This window comes from Taudactylus pleione, unplaced genomic scaffold (assembly GCF_031769625.1).
Source record: "Taudactylus pleione unplaced genomic scaffold, aTauple2 ptg000242l, whole genome shotgun sequence".
In the NCBI taxonomy this organism is placed as follows: domain Eukaryota; kingdom Metazoa; phylum Chordata; class Amphibia; order Anura; family Myobatrachidae; genus Taudactylus; species Taudactylus pleione.
Window position 1 is genome coordinate 4,466,276 of NW_028284644.1, and position 21,814 is coordinate 4,488,089.

Here is a 21,814-nt window from a genome sequence, read left to right on the forward strand (position 1 = left end):
GGTGTGAGAAACATGCGAATTTGCACGTTCTCACACCCTGTTACATAGGGTGAGTTCTGAAAATGTGCGAGTATAGCTCTATACTCACACATTTTCCAAACTCAGACCCTATTACATCTCACCCAGTATCTCATGACTTTATAAGCTTTCTCCTTGGATTCCAAAAGTCAGTGTCCTTAAATCTCTTTGCAGTATCCAAGCATAATGCATGTCACAGATTTGGGATTCAACTTATATCTCTTCTCATTTTAAATGTGTACATATGCAATACATCCGAAAACTCTGAAAAGATTGATGCTTCTTTTTCCTCCAGAACACAGGGCCTGATTCAGACCCTGTCGCAAGCACTGAGCGTTCGCAACCGGGTCGATGGTGGCCCACAGTGCATGCGCACGACGGAGCCGGCTCCGTCGAATGCATGCGCGAGACCCGGCTAGCGAAGGGAATCCGTCACTCCGGGTCTCGCACCAAAGGGGGCGAGCTGTTGATGTTGAGTGACAGCTTGTCCCCTTTGGCGGGCGGGCCGGGAGGGGTGGCTGCCCAAATGGAGGCGTTCCCGAGGGAACGCTTGCCGTTTGGGGGCGGCCCCACTGACATCATGAGTGATGTCAGTGGAGAGCTTCCGCCTCTGTTAGAGCTTTAAGCTCTCTGGGGCTTGCGATGAACGAGACCCTACCACAAGGGTCTCATCGCAAGCCCGATGGTCGCGATGGTCTTGACCATCGCGACCATCATCATGGCCGCTCACAATAGCTGTGGGTGGTCACCCACAGCTATGCAAGTGACCAATAGGCTGCTCCACACAAAAAAACTCCCGGCCCTGATTCAGAGCGAGCGGCTCTGAATCAGGCCCACAGCTCTATATCTTTCAGAGAACTGTGGGAGCACAATTTTTTATTTACACCACTGTAGACACTGCTTTTGCCCAAAAACATGTCTTCAGGCCTGCATCCTTACACATACTGTAGATTGAGCATTCTCCACTATGGTATGATTTGCACATGTACTTACACCATTCTTCTCTGTATGCATTGGCCAGCTGATGTTCAATGCTATGATTATTTATGAAGGTTTCAACACCAAAATTGTTTAGATATTATTTTCCTCCATTGTCAGACCTCAAGACCTTTAGTTTGTGACCAGTTTGAGTGCCTACCAATCTCTCTAGTCTTCAAATTCAATCATTGCTTCATTCTTTTATTTGATGAAATAAATGTGTGTCATCGATGAATGTTATGAAGTATATGCATCCACTTAAATATTTAGCTTAGATCAAACCACACACATCTGTATGAACCAGCTCCAATTGTGTTTCAGCTCTGATCACTGAATTTGGGAAGGAGCAACAGCTTTGCTTGACTATTATGCAGCTTCTACAGATTGGTCTTTGTGTTAGTCACAGACATTCCTGTCATCATCTAGTCCAGGGGCGCCAAGAGGGAGGAGGAGCGGGTACTAATTACCCAAGCCCGGGGTACTGGAGGGGCACAGCGGGGGCCCGGGTCCAACGCCACTCATCCCTCCTCCCTGTCAGCTGAGCAACCCAGCACACACTGTTGTGTGCTGGGCTGCAAAGGGAGACTGCTTGCTGTTGCCATGCCTCCTGCAATTAGGCCACGCCCTCTTCACCCAGGCCTGGCACAGCTCTTGGCAGCCCTGATCCCGTTTAGAAGTCTCTGGATTCTGTCATATCTAAGATGACCTAGCCTTCTCTGCCAGAGTTCCATTGTCTATGAGACAGAAGTTATCACTGCATAACACTCCTCTGTGTCAAGGATATATAGCTGTTGGCACTAAATACCTTTTCCTATTACAATCCCTCTTTTGTTCTGTACAATACTTTCCTTCTGTGAATTAGACTTTCAATCCTTTCTACTCCAGGACATTTATGGCTATGAGGTTTGTCGCCATGTCTTGTACATTTAGAACAACTTGGATTTCTGTGACATTGGTTTCACCTCCTCTTCTCAGGTGGGTTGTGACTGTACCAACTTTTGTAGCTGTAAGTATTTCATTTCCTATTCCTCTGACTGTGATAGGATCACATGTGTAATGCAGTTCTCAGCACTTAAGTCAACTGACATATGTTCTTGGAACTGTAGTTTTGTCCTAACAATCTGTGATACCCCCAAAGTATTTATTATTTAAAATATACAATGTTAACAGGGATAATCTATTTGTGAATACAGTGATGTTGTAAAAATAAATAAAAATGCAAATTTATGTATTTACACAGTAAGGAACTTGGAAAGCTGCCATATATATATATCAAATGCATGATTATTTTGATGATCAGCTAGTGAATGTATGTAAATATGTTAACCCCCCTCCCCGGGGAACAGTGGAGCGGACCCCTGTACGGGACAAGTTCAAATAAGGGGGCACGCGGCCAGCTACGGGACATTCCAGCCGCTACAGAGGGGAATCCTTTTCCCCGCTTTAGAACTATATAAGTGGCCTGTCAGTAGAGCGGCGCGTGTGGTCGGCGGGAAGGAGCCCCGCACGCGACCCCTGTTATATAAGGAACACTAGCGGGGACAGCCGGGTAATCTGTGCCTGAGGTAAGGCAGTGTAAAAAGGAAACCACGGTACTTACCGGTGAGGAGGGGACCGTGTGGTGTGAGTTGAACCCAGCGGACAAGCAGCGGAGTCTCCCTGCAGTCGGCAGGGGAGAGACGGAGCTGCAGACAACCGAGGGAGCCGGGGGAGTCTGATCGGAGGAGGTTGCGTCAGTCGGGCGCCGCCTCCAAGCCTGCCCCGCACAGTGAGTGACAGGCAGGGAGCCGAACGGCTGTTGCGAGGGCGGTAATAGGAGGAAGCAGAGGCAGAGGGAGCCGCCCAGAGACCTTCCCCCGGGGCTGGTGAGTGACAGCCGGGGAGCTAAGTGACTGCTGCGGGGCGGTGATAAAGGAGCGGCCTCAGTAGTGGAACCACCCGTCTTCTGCCCCTATTTGCAGTGACTGACAGCCGGGGGCTGGAAAGGAGGAGGGAGAGCTATCCCTGTCGTGCCATGGAAGAAAACGGAACAGGTCTGTGAGATACTTACACATTGGTACTCCTACACTATCTGAACTGCTTAGTATATGCACCATAGTGCAGTGCCAGCTAAACTTTAGTTAAACCTTGCCCTGTTCTCTCAGAAGGGAGTGAAAGTCAATAGATACTCAGTTCTTGGACACTTAAGCAGGCTATACTCTAATCCTTGCAGTGTCCGCTATTATAACCTGCACTATAGACTCCCACTCAGCGAGAATAGTAGGAAAGGACTGATTTAATACGCTCGGCTAATGTCAGAATAGAGTGGTGTCGTGAGAAAGATACCAAGGGCAACTCGGCGGACAGAATTAATTCTGTGACTGCAAATAAAAAGCGTCAATGCTTGGCAGGGATAGCGAAGAATATATATATATAGCTCAGCAGGGCATTGTACATAAGTTATGGTGAGAACATTGAGCGGAATTACCAATTTCTCTCTCTGCCCAATATACAGGGAAAAAGCTGTTACAATTTGACTCTAACTGCGTTTAACAGGATACAGATTAACAACTCCCAAGAGAATTGCATAATAGTAAATGTCGTTGGCAGGACAGTCAGTGAATCCATCCAATCGTTAGATTTGCAGGACTTTGTATTATCTAAGGATCCATAAGTTTCACTTAATAAAAGCTACACGTCAACCCGGGCACCGTTTGCATACACCTCATCAAATAGTTACTCATTTTGCATGCATAAATAACGATAAGCTATTATTTGTTTTGTGCACAAAATAATAGGGTTATATTGTGTCTAGGATTGACTCTGCATATTGAAAATTGTTAGTTTGTATATCCAGTGAATCCGATACGGATCCGAGTTCCAGAGTTCCCGATCAATAAAAAAAAACGGATCACAGTGTTTCTGTTTCTTATAAAAAAAGTGTCAAATTTACGGTGATGTAATTATTTAAATGTGACGTTGCTAAATTGCATTTGTCGTGTTCTGCATATTCTCTGTTTGGAATAAATTCAATTTGGGTGAAATACAATTGCCTATATTTAATACTTATCCCCTGGTCGTAGACTCTACACAGCGCAATTACCCAGCCTATCACTGTCAACAAGTTATTTACAAATCTCAATAGATTGCTTGGGTATTTTAACTTCTAGTGCTACTATTAGGAAATCAAATTCATAAGTTAACTACTGCAGCATCACCATGGTGATCTTCTCATCATCGACTTGGACTCCTACAGATATTACATGCTGAGATATAGACATCATCCTATCAATGTAGTCACTCAACTTAGTGTTATTAAATATGCGTCTTAGATTAATTCTTCTCATGGGTCCCCTTTCCTCATATGCTGCCTGTAGTCCCATCCACATGTCATCTACTGACATTTAACTATGTATGATAGAATAAACAAGTTCTTCAACACTCAAATCTACTGTACCCATTGCTTTATCTATATCATCTGGGCTTGGACTGTCACCCGGGTTAACAGTAACTCTAGGGTATTGGGTATATCTTGTTTTTATCATTAAAATATTCTTGTATTTTTTGTGCACATGTTTAGTCCGGCTGTGCATGATTTTCTGAGATACTAATTAAAGTTTTAAATTCATCCAGACATAGGCAGATTGCCCCTATACCCAAGAGTACTCAGCTTTGTTTGCTCAATTTAATGACTATGCCAGGTTTCCACCTTGATGTATTAAGCTAACAGTGGATTTCCAAAGGAAGTAACCCTCCTACTGTTAAATAGTACTGATTCTGAAGACCTTCTTCCATGTCAAAAAATCAAATATTAGATACTTCAATATTTAGCTTAATCATATAACTAAACATTATAGTTGCTGGTAAACAAAAATGATAAACCTTAATGAATATACATTATGTTTTAGCAATTTAATGGGGTCTGTGATTCATCTAACAAAATGTTGAGTCATGCAGCCAAGAATCTTTGTTTTAAATCTGAAAATGTTTTGGCCAATTTACTAATATCTTATTTCAGTAACACTAAGTATATATTAAACACATTTGTTTCTGATTATCTTTATATGCATTTAGAAAAGACAAATAAAATGTATATGTGAGAACAAAGCATATTATTATATTGTATTAAATGAAAAACACAAATCGTATTAGAATGCAATAATTTAACAAATATTACAAGATTTTTAACAGTCAAACCATTTATGCTGGTTGCTCATACGTGACCCCCCATCCATTATCTTAATGGTGGCCTTAGTGATGTACATGTAATTAATTGTTGTACCTAAGTACTGGCAGTATCTAATTGTATTCAACTACAGCCAATTATTTAGATATCTCCTTGTTTTTATTTTACTGTGGTTAGGTTGTCATTAATCAAGATATCAGTTGATAAATGGTAGAGATATAGAAGAATGTATTACTTTTAACAATACATAAAGTAAAATGGTGTTATACTGTTAATTTGTGTTTTCTGAGCTCCTCACATCTAAACTAATTAGATATTTGTCACATATTCTTGACTTAATCCCTAATCATGGTCCACCATTTATTGTAAACTCTAACCAATGTGCACATTTTACTGAATTTTCTCAAGGTCTGTTTTACAAGCATTATAATACAGTACTTGCAATTTGTATAAATGACATGTCTCTCTGTAGATCACTTTAACTGCTGCCTACCAAAAACCAGTAAATCCATGGAAGATTGAAATTTCAATGTTAAAGACATTTTAGAAAGGGCCACGCAGACAAATGTTTCCTAAATGCTTAGTTAAAGAATCTTGAGTTTCTGGAACAAAAAAGAAGAAAATAATGCAAAATTGAATACACCAAATAACATCTACTGTACTGTACATACTAATATGTGTGCTAAATTCATCTAAAACCATCACCTCACTGCAAATTCTTTACCACCACCAGTGAAAAATAATTAAAAATGTGAGACTAGTTAGAGTAACAGTAAAAGATCAAAGCCATTTGTTTTAGCAAATCTACAAGCTAACGTAATTCACAAGCTGTGCAATTATATAAACATATTTGCAAAACTGGTTTTAATATATTTTGGGGTTTATGCATTTAGCTTCTAATCGCAAAAGTAAAATGCATACCCACTGTGCGCTGTATGCCTGGCAAAATGTGCCTCTTTAATCCTGCAGACCACGTACCATATCATACATATCATTCACCTTTCCCTTTACAAGCGGTCTATGAACAACCTTTATTAAGTGGCATCACAAGGGTGGTGCTGTCTGCACCAGGTAACACAATCCTCAGGAGTGACACCAATATAGTAGAGCTGCTCTGCTATTTTGGTGTCACCTCCTCGGATGGTATCACCGGGCTGTGTTGTAGTAGCGGTGATGGATGACATGCATATGCGTGCATCATCCACACCACCCATTCCTGTGTCCGGAGAGGCTGGGGGCTTCCCAGCCGCTCCTGGAGTGCTGAGCAAGCCCCCAGTGAGACGAATACGGAGGCGTGACATGTGGTATCGCGTCCCCAAACAGTCATATGAGGGGTTGTGACCTTGCTGGAGCGAGGCCATGGCCCCTTTCGAGCACGACCCGAAGGCACACGAAGGAGGCCGTTAAGTACCGCACCAGCTGTCACCACACCTGATGATGCCTCTGAAAAGGACTAATAACTTAATTCACTTTATTTTGAAAGGATCCCTCTTGCAAGGCCCAAGTGGAGGCAAGCACCATCTGAAGAAGAAGAATGCTCCTGCGGTCAAGCTCTGAAAATATTGTCTTTTCGGAGCTTGATGAATTATGTCTCCATACTAGTGTGACAGTGGGCCATTCCGGTAAGCAGGAGATATCTGTTATATCTCCTGCTTTACCTTCTTTATGAATGGCCCGAACACTTTTCTACAATTGCAGATGAAAATGTTAATTTTCACCTGCTTTTGTAGAAATTAAGTGATGCTGAATAGACCCCAAATGGTGCTCAGTTTAACAAATACAATTGCTGCATAGAAAGAAATGCCAAGAATATTTTACATATATAAAATATATACTTCAGTTCACTTACATTGGCACACAGGCAGGGTGCCATCCCACACGCCATCAGCTGTACATTTTCTTTGTGAGTTCCCAATTAAATTATACCTAGAGGGAAATTAATACAATATCACTTCCAGAATACAAGAGAATTAATCAATCCAAAATAAAAAAATATGTACAGTAGATAGTAATTTGTGGGGAGTAAGCAGAGCAGGTGAGCAGTCCCATCTTAGAGGATGAGTATCGGTGTCATGTAGAGGGCGTGCCTAGCACTAGACTGTCACTACCCTTAGTATCAGCCCTTTTCTGCTATGCAAAGGAGTGTGAAAGGGTAATGCCTCCCAACTCCTGGGCAGATTGAAACCATGCAGTCCCAATCGTATTCACAGGACAAAGCCCTCAAACAGGGACTGTCCCACTGAAAACAAGACGACTGGGAGGTGTGATCTAAATGTTGGATGCTATACAGAATTTAAAAAACAAAATTCTAAGCACTCAACAGTTGCAGGACAAACTTAAATTATTTAATGATGCACTTATTACTTATATAGTACAGTATATGTGGGTCAATGCATTGCCTATTTTGAAATATAAGTATATATCAGTAGTCACAGAGGAATTGTGTGGTGATATGAAAGCAAGAGGCTTCAATATGTAAGCATGTTACTATGAGATGACATAGGCTTGGATTTCACAGAAGCGGATGCACTAATACATGATTAGTAGTTTCTGACATGGAGATAAAAGACTTAGGTAAGTACATTGCTTATGTATTTTCTTTTTTATTCTCTAATGAAAGATTGTCACACAGCTGTGCTTTACACAGAACAGTATATGACAAGTTGCATAGGGGAGAGGTAGTGACAGGTCAGGGGGCATGGATGGTTCCGGATATATTGTGGGCAGGATGGTTATACTTCTACGGGTCTACCGTCAATGGTTGATGGTTTTTAACTATCGATGCTTCAGTCTCCATTATGTGAAAACCGTGGCCATCAGACCTCCCACACCGATGTACAGTGGTTTGCCATCAATAGAAAAACTGTTAGCCATTGCCATAAAACCATTGGCTGATGGCCATCCCCAGTTTGATATTACATTTTCTTAAGAAAAATAAAATGCATATAGAAACAAACCAGCAAAACATAATTTATTAAAAGGGTAATATAAATATTAAAATATAAATTTTTATTTTCATGTACTGCTACTGCTACTTATTGTAAGGTAGAATGCGCTCTTGTCTGTGACCTGCACCATTTACAAAACTCCATGGTGACATCTAATAATATTATATTTTATAATTATGCTGCTCTGTCACATGTATTATCATAAGGCTAGAGAGTTATTGGCTGGGGAAGGTGATCATCACTGGGCATGAGGAAAGCAGCACATGATTAGTTTGTCAACAATATCCTGCTACATGCAAGTGTTAAGCATAGAGAGCAGCTTTAATACCATGGTGTGTATTTACTTACCAGAGGGTTGTCAAAGCTACAGATCATCGGTTTTACTGATAGATTTGAAACAACAATAGAAATAAGCATGCCTGATTCAGCATTTATTTCTATTTCTGTTTTACATTTTTCAGTAGCTTTGACAATTCACTGGTTAGTAAATGTAGAAGGTCCACCTGATTTAGGGGCCTAATCATAGTTACACAAAAGTTCATTTTCCAGACAAAGAATTGTGACTCTGTAGGCATGTACACATGGGCTATTTAGAGTTGTACACATCTTCACTTGTGTCTTTATGAGTGTAACTTCTTGGTAACGTGGAGTTTGCATGAAAGTTAAATTGACTAAGGGCATTTGTTACGGTCTCTAGCTATACCTTTAAGGTAGCCGTTAGAGTCCAGATAGACAGGAAATAGATGTCATAACTGGAGTTCCTAAGGCGGCCGGTGGTGGAACAAATAATGCGGGGAGAGATGAGAATCTGGTTGTTGCGGTCTTTAAGAACCGATAATGCGGCTAATGCCGATGGTGCGACCACTGGGCCGATGGTGTGGCTAATGAGCCGATGAAAGTGGCCAATGGGCCGATGTTGCGGCTGGTGAGCCAATGTTTTGACCAGTGGGTCGATGTTGCGGCCAGTGGGCCGATGATGCAGCTAATAAGCCGATGATGACTGCCATTGGACCCATGGTGCGGCTGATGGTGCTGGAAAGCGATGGGTGCTGCAGCTTGAGCAGCCGATGACAGCATGAGGATGCAGGAGCTGTGATTATAGTCGATGTCCTGGAGGCACTGCTGGTACTGCGGCGGGTGAGTGCCGATGATGGAACCGGGTACAGACGAAGGCTGGAATGGCAGCGCTGCAGGAGTTGGTCAGGAAGCTGAGTACACCCTCAGTGTCAGCCGACAGCAGACAACAGCTGGTGATGCAGCTAGGAGAGCTGGAGGCAGCACGAGGGCAGCTGAGAGGAAGTGTGCCCTGGAGCAGCCGAGCAGTCGGAGGAGACACGGAGGACTTGTAGCAAGCAATGCTGACCATGCAGCAGAGCCGAGCGCTGAAGTAAACGCTATAGCCGGCGGGGAAGCAAAAGTTCAGTGAGTTTAAATAGAGGAAGGACTCATTAGGTGACATGGGAGGAACCCAGCCCAGGACACAGACGTCCGGATCTCCTGGGGGCAGGTCCAGTGGGAACAGGATCAGGAGAATCTTGAGCCATGTACAAGTCCTGGACTTGTAACAGTACCCCCCCTTGACGCTGGGTTGAAGAACCCTTAGAGCCTGGTTTAAATGGGAAGTCCCGGAAGAACGCCTTCTTCAGCCTGGGAGCATGTAAGGGGTCTTCTGCCACCCATGACTGCTCTTCAGGTCCATAACCCTTCCAGTGCACCAGAAACTGGAGGTGACCCCTAGAAACTCTAGAATCCAGGATTCTTTCAACAATGAATTCTTGTTGGCCTCGAACCTCCACTGGTACGGGACTGGATACCCGAGGTCTCCCAAACTTGGCAGAGGTGGCAACAGCCTTGAGAAGGGAGCAGTGGAAAGAGTTGTTAATCCTGAGAGAAGCTGGTAACTGAAGTCTGAAAGTCACCGGGTTGACCTGTGTGATAATCCGAAAAGGACCAATGAACTTGGGGCCGAGCTTCTTAGTGGGTTGACAAAGTCTGATGTCCCTGGTAGAAATCCAGACCAGATCTCCTCTCTGAAAGGTACATGGCCTTCTACGTTTTTCCATGATCCTCTTGGCCCGGGCTGAAGCTTTGGTCAAATTCGCATAGACCTTACACCAAATGCGCCGTAATTTGGAGACCACCAGTGGGTCCGTGGATGAAGAGAAGCTGATATCAAACGAATTAGCCCTAGGGTGTTGACCCATAACGCAGAAGAATGGTGACAATACGGAAGCAAAATGGCATAAGTTGTTATAGGCAAATTCAGCTAAAGGCAAATGTGACACCCAGTCATTCTGGCACTTGGAGATGTGGCACCGCAGATATTGCTCTAGGGTCTGATTGGCTCTCTCTGTTTGCTCATAGGATTGTGGGTGACATCCAGATGACAGGCTAAGATGTATCCCCAGGGCAGAACAGAAATGTTTCCAGAAAACTGCAATGAATTGCGACCCTCGGTCAGAAACCACATCGACTGGTAACCCGTGCAATCGGAAGACATGTTGTATGAACGAGCTAGCCAGTTCTTTAGCAGATGGAAGCTTCGGCAGTGGAATACAATGAACCATCTTGCTGAACCTGTCCACCATGGTCCAAATCACAGAACAACCTGCCGAAATGGGAAGATCCACAATAAAGTCCATGGCAATGTGGGTCCAAGGTCTCCTAGGTATAGAAAGTGGAACTAACAGGCCTGAAGGAGCTGTTAGAGGAGTCTTATTCCGAGCGCAGACCTCGCATGCCAGGACGAATTCCCGCACATCCTGCATCAACGATGACCACCAAACAGAGCGAGAGAGCAATTCACATGTTTTATTGTTGCCAGGATGTTCAGAAGCTCTACTAGCATGGAAATTTAGTAAAACAGCTCTTCTGAACCTCTCTGGAACAAATAATCGATTAGAAGGCTTCTTCAAAGGTGATTCATATTGGTAGGCTTGAAACAGGTCCACCAAATCTCAAAAAAAGGCACAATGGAAGGAAGAATCTGGAAGGATAGCCTCATTGGTCCCAACAGTCTGTTGAATAGGTTCGAAACTTCTGGACAGAGCGTCAGCTTTGATGTTCTTTGAGCCCTGCCAAAATGAAATGAGAAAATTTAAGCGGGTAGAAAATAATGCCCAATGTGCTTGTTGTGAGTTCAACCTCTTGGCGGATTGGATATAGGAGAGATTTTTGTGATCCGTAAGAACAGAAATCTGATGCTTTGGCCCCCTCTAGTCAATGTCTCCAGTCCTCGAAAGCCCACTTGATAGCAACTCCCGATTACCCACATCATAGTTGCGTTCCACAGAAGAAAATTTACAGGAATAAAAATCACATGGGTGTAGTTTATCATCACAAGGGTTTCTTTGTGACAACACCACTCCAGCTCCCACTTCAGAAGCATCAACCTCTACAACAAACGGAAGATCCAGATCGGGATGTCGAAGTACTGGTGCCTGGGTAAATGCAACTTTGAGGGCTTTGAAAGATTGGACCGCCTTGTCTGACCAGTTAAGGGTGTCTGCTCCTTTTTTGGTCAGGTCTACAATGGGTGCATTAATATCCGAAAATTATCTAATGAATCGACAGTAATAGTTCAAAAAGCCAAGGAACCACTGGATGGCTTTAAGAGAGGTAGGCTGAACCCACTTAAGTATAGACTCAACCTTCTGGAGATCCATCGAAAATCTCTGAGACGAAATGGTATATCCCAAGAAGGAAACTTGCGGGACGTCAAAGTCACACTTTTCTAATTTAGCATACAGATGATTCTCTCACAGCTTTTGAAGAACCTGCCATACGTGCTGATGATGCTGAGCTGGTAATTGACAAAAAAATTAAAATGTCGTACAGATAGACAACAACAAAGACCCCAGGAACTTACAAAGGATGCCATTGATCAGGTCCTGAAAAACAGCCGGAGCGTTGGATAATCCAAAGGGCATAACCAGCTACTCGTAATGCTCAGAATGAGTACTGAAAGCCGTTTTCCATTCATCCCCTTCGTTGATATGAATTAGGTTGTACGCTCCACGAAGATCAATTTTGGAGAAGATACTAGCTTGACGTAGCTGATCAAATAGCACCGGAATGAGAGGTAAAGGATATGAATTTTTTAATGTGATATTATTGAGTCCTCGATAGTCAATGCAGGGACGTAAAGATCCATCTTTTTTCCCTACAAAGTAGAACCCAGCTCCTACAGGTGATCTGGAAGGGCGTATAAAACCTTTAGCCAAAGCATCCTTGTCACAAATGTGGGATTTAGGAGCTGTGTTCCCGGACTGGGCCTTTGATCTGTATTACTTGGTGCAGACGCTCGCTGGAGGAGACTTGGCTTAACGAAGTTTCTCCGTATGAGAGGGTGCAGCGAACTGACAGGAGCTTGAGGAATGCAGAAGTAGCGTGGTAGCTTGGAAGCTACGTGGAGCGGCTGGGTAGCCGTGGGTAGATGTTGGTAGCTGGGTGGCTACGTGGAGCAGCTGGATAGCCGTGGGTAGACATTGGTAGCTGAGTGGCTACGTGGAGCAGCTGGATAGCCGTGGGTAGATGTTGGTAGCTGGGTGGCTACATGGAGCGGCTGGATAGCCGTGGGTAGACATTGTAGCTGGGTGGCTACGTGGGGCGCAGTGGGAAGGCTCACTAGTTAAACTAAGAAACTAGTTGCACTGGCAACTTGTGTGAGCATTGGGGATCCTTTTATAGTGGACACTGGGAGCTGACAGGCTGAGAGAGAAGGAGAAGACTCCTCATTGGTGGTGGTGGAGTCACATGGGCAATCCAAGATGGCTGCGCCCATGGACCGGAGGACAGCGCTTCTTGGAGGTAGTCAGCAGGGACCAGCGATCAGCAGGAGCCGGCGTGGGAGCAGCACAGCAGCGGGACCCTCCAGAGGACGACAGCGGAGACTGCCCTGAGAGATGAGGAAGGAGCGTACAGCGCGGGAGCCGGAAGACAGCGCGGGTCAGCGCCCGCACAGGTAAGCGATGGGGTCTGATTCTGTGGTCTCCAGGCCGGCGTGTGACAGTACCCCCTTCTTCAAGAGTGGCCACTGGACACTTCCTTGGTTTATGAGGAAATTTCATATGGAACGCTTTGACCAGAAGGGGTGCATGGACATCGGAGGCATTTATCCAGATTCGTTCCTCCGGACCATAATTTTTCCAGTCAATGAGGTATTGAAGACGGTTGTATCGACAACGGGAATCTAAGATTCTGTCAACTTCGAACTCCCCTCCTTGCTGTGTTTGAACACTAGAAGCTTTAGGAAGGACCTTCTGAAATTGGTTTAAGACCAGTGGTTTTAAAAGAGAAATATGGAAAGAACTTGGACTTTGATGATTGGGAATGGACCAATGAATCGCGGGGCAAATTTCATTGAGGGTACTCGGAGTCTTAGGTTTCGGGTAGAGAGCCAGACCATATCCCCAGGTTGGAAATTTGGAACCGCTCGTCTTTGGCGGTCAGCAAATCTCATGTACCGAGCTGACGTTTTAGACAGGAACGAACCTTTTCCCAGATGTTGGAGAACCGTTGAAGGGACATCTTGGCCGCAGGCACATCTAATGTTGGAAGAAGAGGGAAATCTGGCACTCGAGGATGATGACCAAAAACTGTAAAAAAAGGAGTTGAGCTGGTGGACGTGTGATAATGATTATTGTTGGCAATTTCGGCCCAAGGAAGAAGTTCAATCCAGTCATCTTGGGAGGATGAGACAAAAGTGCGCAGGAACTGTTCCAGGTCTTGATTGACCCTTTCGGTCTGACCGTTGGTCTGGGGATGATAAGCGGTAGAAAATTTGAGTTTTACTTGAAGGGCTGAGCAGAGTGACCTCCAGAACTTCGCTACGAACTGTACTCCCCTGTCGGAGATGATCTCATGAGGAAAGCCATTTTAGAAAAGCGATCCACGATAACCCAAATTGTGTTGTGGCCCCGAGATGGAGGAAGATCAGAGATGAAATCCATAGATAGGTGAGTCCATGGCTTAAACGGAATTGCAAGAGGCTGGAGTTGACCGTGTGGAACCCGCCGAGATATTTTGTGTTGGGCACATTTGATGCATGATGACACATAAGACCTGATGTCCTTTTTCATCGAAGACCACCAATAGGACCGCTGGATGAATTCTAGGGTTTTATCCATACCCAAGTGATCAGAGAACCGGGAAGCATGGGCCCAATGCAGTAACCTCTTGCGGAGTTTCGGAGCGACGAAAGTCTTCCCAACCGGGGGTATAGAAGATAATTTGGTAGAGGCGAAGAAAGCTGAATTCAGGATTGGTTGGGGCTGTTCCAAGGGTAGATCAGGGTCGCTCGTCATGGAACGGGAGAGTGCGTCAGCTTTGAGGTTTTGTGAACCGGGACGATAGGAGACTTTGAAGTTAAATCTGGAGAAAAACAATGCCCACCGGGCTTGACGAGGGTTCAAGCAATTTGCAGATTTAAGATAAAGCAGGTTCTTATGGTCTGTAAAAATGGGGTAATGAGCTCCTTCTAGAAGATATCGCCATTCTTCGAGGGCTAGTTTTATGGCGAGTAACTCTTGATCTCCGATGGTGTAGTTCTTTTCTGCAGGCAAAAACTTCCGGGAAAAGAAACCACAGGGATGAAGTTTTTCATCTTCAAATCGCTGGGAGAGCACTGCACCGACACCTTCGGAGGATGCGTCCAACTCCAGGATAAATGGCCGGGTGGAGTATGGTTGTTTTAAGATGGGAGCGGAGATGAAGACTTGCTTAAGAAGTTGAAATGCAGAGGTAGCTTCGACGGGCCATTTAGTTGGATCTGCTCCCTTGCAGGTGAGGGCTGTAATCGGAGCTACCAGAGTCGAGAAACCTTTTACAAACTTGCAATAATAGTTGGCAAATCCTAGGAATCTTTGTATGGATTTTAAGGAAGAAGGAAGAGACCAATCAAGAATGGCTTGTAGTTTTGAAGAATCCATTTGAAGGCCTGTTCCGGAGATGATGTACCTCAGGAATGGTACACTTGAGACTTCAAACAGACACTTCTCTAAATTGCAAAAAAGTTGATTGGACCACAACCTCAGAAGGACTTGTTTCACCTGGTCTCGATGAGTTTGGAGGTCTTGAGAAAAAATCAAAATGTCGTCCAAGTAAACGACCACACACTTGTACAAAAGATCCCGGAAGATTTCATTGACGAAAAACTGGAAGACGGCTGGGGCATTACAGAGACCGAAGGGCATAACAAGATATTCGTAGTGACCATCCCTGGTGTTGAAGGCCGTTTTCCATTCATCGCCTGGACGATTACGAATTAAATTATAGGCTCCTCTTAGGTCGAGTTTGGTAAAAACTGTGGCTCCCTTGACTCTATCAAATAACTCTGTTATGAGAGGAAGAGGGTAGCGATTCTTAATAGTTATTTCATTAAGACCCCGGTAGTCAATACACGGGCGCAGGCCACCATCTTTCTTTTTTACGAAGAAAATCCAGCCCCGGCTGGAGACGTGGAAGGTGGAATGAAGCCTTTACTTAAGTTTTCCTTAATGTACTCCGACATCACCTGAGTCTCAGGGAGAGATATAGGGTAGGTTCGGCCTCTAGGAGGATTCTTCCCGGGAATCAGATCTATGGGACAGTCCCAATCACGATGGGGAGGTAACAGATCTGTGCTCTGTTTGCTAAAGACGTCCTGAAACCCATCGTAGGCTTTGGGCAGGTCTGTAGAATCCCGTATGACAGAAGATCAGACAGGTATTACCCGCTGAAGGCAGCCTTTGAAACAATTGGAACCCCAGGAGGTTATTTGCATGGTGGTCCAATCAATTTGTGGTGAATGTCTCTGTAGCCAGGGTAATCCAAGGACTAAAGAATGAGAGGCTTTGGGAATCACTAGGAAGGATAGTTGTTTGGAATGGAGCACTCCAATGGTAAGTTTAAGTGGTGTTGTACGATGGGTGATGGTTCCACTAGTAATGCGACTACCATCGAAGGTGGCTAAAGTGATGACTCGAGGCAACGCTTCTATGGGGATTTGATGTTTCTGGACAAAGTCAGTAGTGACAAAGTTCTCTGCCGCTCCGGAATCCAGAAGAGCTAATACAGCTTTGGAACCTCGAGGAAGCGTTAAATGAGTCTGGATGGTGGAATCAGACTTCCTATGTGATTCAATGGCAACTCCTAACTTAACCTCTCTTTCATAAGTTAGGAGGAGGCGTTTCCCAGACGAATGGGACAGGATTTAACTAAATGTTGAGGAGATCCGCAGTACATACAGAGGTTCTGCCTCTGCCTTTTCTGCCATTCCTCAGCCGATAAATGAGAGCGGTTGACCTGCATGGGTTCTTCGCCCATAGGGGGAGAGGGTAAACGGGAAGCTGGACGTGGCCTTCCACGATCAAATCTGCCTCTTTCCAAGGCACGCTCCCTGTGACGGAGATCCACCTTGTTGCAGAGAGAGATTAACTCATCCAAACTGATTGGAAGGTCACGGGAAGCTAGGTCGTCTTTGAGTCTTTCTGAAAGGCCACTCCAGAAGGCAGCGATGAGGGCATCCTCATTCCAATTGAGTTCTGAAGCCAGAGTATGGAACTGGACTACGTATTGGCCGACAGTCCTGCTGCCCTGATGGAGGCGTAAAATATCAGCTGATGCGGAAGTGGTTCTCCCGGGTTCATCAAAGATCTTGTGAAATGTGGCAACAAATTCAGGGTAGTTGGAGAGCAGAGGATCCGACTTCTCCCAAAGGGGCGAGACCCAGTCGAGTGCTTGGCCAGAGAGTAGAGAGATGATATATGCCACCCTGGTTCTGGCCGTCAGAAAGTTGGCAGATTGTAGCTCGAATTGGATTTCATAATTTGGGGTTGCCATCGAACTTGCTAGGAGGGGAAAGCTGAAGACGAGCAGGAGGTAGAACCGGAGGAGCAGGTGAGACCACAGGAGGAGAGGCGGTTTGGGAGTCAGCGGGAGCGGACTAAGCCAGTAAGGACTGAATGTTGTCCAGGCGTGACGACATATCTTGGATGAATTTGATTAACTGGGCCTGAGAGGTCTCCTGTCTTTCCAGACGAGATAGTACATCCTGCGAGGGATCTACCCCAGATCCTTGACCACTTGCCGAGTCCATCTGGCCAGTGCAAACTGTCACAAATGTGGGATTTAGGAGCTGTGTTCCCGTACTGGGCCTTTGATCTGTATTACTTGGTGCAGACGCTCACTTGGCTTAATGAAGTTTCTCCGCATGAGAGGGTGCAACGAACTGACAGGAGCTTTAGGAATGCGGAAGTAGCGTGGTAGCTTGGAAGCTACGTGGAGCGGCTGGGTAGCCGTGGGTAGATGTTGGTAGCTGGGTGGCTACGTGGAGTGGCTGGATAGCCGTGGGTAGACATTGTAGCTGGGTGGCTATGTGGAGCGCAGTGGGATGGCTCACTAGTTAAACTAAGAAACTAGTTGCACTGGCAACTTGTGTGAGCATTGGGGATCCTTTTATAGTGGACACTGGGAGCTGAGGCTGAGAGAGAAGGAGAAGACTCCTCATTGGTGGTGGTGGAGTCACATGGGCAATCCAAGATGGCCGCGCCCATGGACCGGAGGACAGCGCTTCTTGGAGGTAGTCAGTGGGGACCAGCGATCAGCAGGAGCCGGCGTGGGAGCAGCACAGCAGCGGGACCCTCCAGAGGACGACAGCGGAGACTGCCCTGAGAGATGAGGAAGGAGCGTACAGCGCGGGAGCCGGCAGACAGCGTGGGTCAGCGCCCGCACAGGTAAGTGATGGGGTCTCATTCTGGGGTCTCCAGGCCGGCGTGTGACAGTCCTCGATGTATTCTCTCATCGCTTTCTCCTCGGGTACTGAAAGGGAGTACAACCGTCCTTTGGGTAGTTTAGCATTTGGCACTAAGTTGATCGCACAGTCATAGGACCTATGTGGAGGAAGAACGTCCGCAAGTTTTTTGGAAAATACATCAGCATAATCTTGATATTGAGACGGAATAGCTGGATGATCTTCCGTAACTGTAGAAAGAACAGACTGCAATGGAATGGTCAAGCAGCGATTCTGACAGGTCTGATTCCATTTAAAAATTTCCCCGGATTGCCAATCAATCGTAGGATTGTGATCCCTTAGCCATGGGAACCCAAGCACTACTGGAGCTAAGGGACAATGGAGGAGGTAAAATGACAAAGACTCGGAGTGCAAAATCCTAACAGAAAAACGGAGAGGGGGATTTTAAATTTGACATGTCCTGGAGAGATTAATCCTCCATCTAAACCACAGATAGAAATCTTTTGTTCCAGAGGAATAGCAGGAACTCCCGAAGTGTGGAAAAGAATATCCATGAAATTTCCGGCTGCCCCGCTATCCAGAAAAGCCGAAACAGTGAGGATGAAATCAGCAAGATGAATGGTAGCTGGAACTAAAATTTAATTTTTGGAGGAAATGGGCGCTAGGCCTAAGTGCAGATCCTAGCGAACACCTAGGCCTTGTTTTTTACTGGTTTGAGTGGACAACAGTTAACAGAGTGCCCCTTGTCACCGCAGTACATACTAAGGCCTAAGGACCTTCTTCTGCGTCTCTCTTCTGATGGCAGACGAGAAGCCCCGATCTGCATGGGTTCTTCTGTATCTGAAGATGGAATCCACGAAAGAGCATGAGGTGACTTGGTTGGAAGGTTCTGTTAATGCCTACATTCCCATAGACGCCAATCAATCCTAATGGCTTGCTGCATTAGATCGTCCAAAGATTCAGAAGGTGAATGTTGGACAAGGATGTCCTTGATGGCATCCGAAAGACCAAGGTGGTATTGGCTGCGTAGAGCTGGATCGTTCCAGCCTGAGTCGGTGGCCCATCTGCGGAATTCTTAGGAATAATCCTCTGCTGCTTTCTGACTCTGTTTGAGGGCACGCAATTTAGACTCCGACAAAGCAGGGCGGTCCAGGTCATCATATAATAGGCCTAAAGCTGTAAAGAAAGCATCCACGGTCTTTAATGCAGCATGTGTTGAGGGCAATCCAAAAGCCCAAGTCTGTGGATCCCCCTGAAGGAGAGAGATGACTAATCCCACCCGTTGTAACTGCGTGCCAGAGGAGACAGGACAAAGTCGAAAATAAAGGTTACAACTTTCACGAAAGTTTAAAAATGGTCGACGATCACCAGAAAATCGATCCGGTAAATTCATCTTTGGTTCTTGAGGAGGAACCGGGTGTACTGGTCAACGATTCTCTTCAAACCGTTTTGTAAGTTCCTGTACCTTCTGGTTAAGATTTTGGATTTGTGCGGCCAGCACTTAGGCAGGATTCTGACCTTGCTCCATAATGAAGGATGGGTATGGCCGATGACAAGCCCCAGGTTCTTCCTACAATGTATTTAGGGCCGGCTATAATGTTACGGTCTCTAGCTATACCTTTAAGGTAGCCGTTAGAGTCTAGATTGACAGGAAGTAGATGTCAGAACTAGAGTCCCTAAGAAGGCCAGTGGTGGAACAAATGATGTGGGGAGAGAAGAGAATCTGGTCTTTAAGAACCGATTATGTGGCTAATGCCATTGGTGCGGCCACAGGGCCGATGGTGTGGCTAATGAGCCGATGAAAGTGGCCAATGGGCCAATGTTGCTGCTGGTGAGCCGATGTTTTGACCGGTGGGTCGATGTTGCGGCCAATGGGCCGATGATGCGGCGAATAAGCCGATGATGAAGACCAACGGGCCTAAGTTGTGGCTGGTGAGCCGATGTTGTGACCAGTGGGTCGATGTTGCGGCCAATGGGCTGATGATGCGGCTAATAAGCCGATGATGACTGCCACTGGACCGATGGTATGGCTGATGGTGCTGGAAAGTGATGGGTGCTGCAGCTTGAGGAGCCGATGACAGCACGAGGATGCAGGAGCTGTGATGAAAGCTGATGTCCTGGAGGCGCTGCTGGTACTGCGGCGGCTGAGTGCCGATGATGGAACCGGGTACAGACGGAGGCTGAAATGGCAGCGCTGCAGGAGTTGCCGGGGGAGTCGGTCAGGAAGCTGAGTACACCCTCAGTGTCAGCCGACAGCAGACAACATCTGGTGATGCAGCTAAGAGAGCTGTAGGCAGCACGAGGGCGGCCAAGAGGAAGTGTGTCCTGGAGCGGCCGAGCAGTCGGAGGAGACACGGAGGACTTGTAGCAAGTAAGTAATGCTGACCATGCAGCAGAGCCGAGCGCTGAAGTAAACGCTATAGTCGGCGAGGCAGCAAAAGTTCAGTGACTTTAAATAGAGGAAGGACTCATCAGGTGACATGGGAGGAATCCAGCCCAGGTCTCAGACGTCCGGATCTCCTGGGGGCAGGTCCAGTGGGAACAGGATCAGGAGAATCTTGAGCCATGTACAAGTCCTGGACTAGACTTGTAACAGCATTTCAGTGGCATGTAAACAGTATGGTTTGCATAGTGGTTAGTATTAGTGCCTCACAACCCTGAGGACTTGGGTTTGAATCCCACGTGGCACTAATAGTGTGCAGTGTGTATGTTTTCCTGCCTTTGTGTGGGTTTTCCTTGTGTACTCCCACAATCCAAAAACATTCTGATAGGTTTTCTGAAATTTGACAAATAACCTTTAGTGAATACAAAGCTGTGTACACATGGAAGGGAATGTACATAATAAGCACCACATGGCCGGATCTGTGGCGGGATGCAGCAATATGAGAAATGTGGTAAAACACCCAAAATGAGACCGCATTTCTCATATGCACTGAGCTCCGGAATGCGATGCATTCTGGGGCATGAATACTGTGGGTAACGCCATCTTCTGATGGCATTACCATATCGAAAACCTATGAGCTTTTATTCGGAGAGTGCTGTGAGAGGGATCCAATCGAATCCCTCCCAGCACCCCCTGCAATGCGTGTGTAATTCGGCACATGCGAAGAATGATACCTGATGGACTTCCCATCATAGACCCAGAAGTCCCTCATTTGCAAAGGACCGCTCTTACCGTGAGAGCTGTCCTTTGTGATTTCCTAACACTGGCATGGCAGGATGCATCGTATTCCAAATGTGATGTGTCATGCATTCCGCCCCTGATGTGAATGACTGTCTGTTTTCTGTAAAGTGCTGTATGTGCACTATATAAATAACTGTTACCAAATAATTGTGGGGTATGCAGAGCTGAGTGACCTTAGACCAGGGGTGGGCAATAAGCGGTCCTCCAGATGTTATTGCGCTATAATTCCCAGCATGCTGTGCAACAGTTTTAGCATGGCCAAATAGCAAAACTGTGGCAATGTACGCTGGCATGCAAGTGCTTGTTGAAAATTATGACAGCTAATTGAAGAGAATGGACATTGGCAGTACAGCCATACAGATGCATGCAACTATGCATGTGGCCAAATATCCATAGTTAGTTCTGTGCATGCAGTGTAAATGTAATTGCGGACGACTTGCTATAAATATTATTATTAGAGATGTTCAGCTAACTTGAAATACGAACACACCCGAAATTAAGGGCTCCGAGTCAAAACGAGTCCCAGTTCGGAATCACTCTGGTCAGGGCCTGATTCAGACCCGTTCGCTAGATATGTACACTCGTACCCAGCATATATGCAAATCCGGCGCACCCACAGCAAGGCATGTGATCGCACGGCAAGGCATTAGCCCACCCACTATGTCTTGGCGTGCGATCGTGGTGTGTAACTCTGTAGCCTGTCTTAAGATGCCCACTAGTGCACGTGATCTCTACGAAGTGTATGCAACCATCGGTACCATTGAGTACCATCGGAAGTGAACGCAGCGCTT

The 21,814-nt window shown here is 45.8% G+C and overlaps 1 protein-coding gene across 1 annotated transcript in view; it reads right to left on the reverse strand.

Moving 5' to 3' along the window:
* Positions 1–7,002: 7,002 nt before the first annotated feature.
* Positions 7,003–21,814, reverse strand: part of LOC148516721 (beta-2-glycoprotein 1-like) — a 109,528-nt gene continuing 94,716 nt past the window's right edge. Inside the window, exon 10 of the mRNA XM_088479626.1 lies at positions 7,003–7,087. Within this exon, the coding sequence (XP_088335752.1) occupies positions 7,003–7,087 (85 nt within the window). The remainder of the gene's footprint in view (positions 7,088–21,814) is intronic.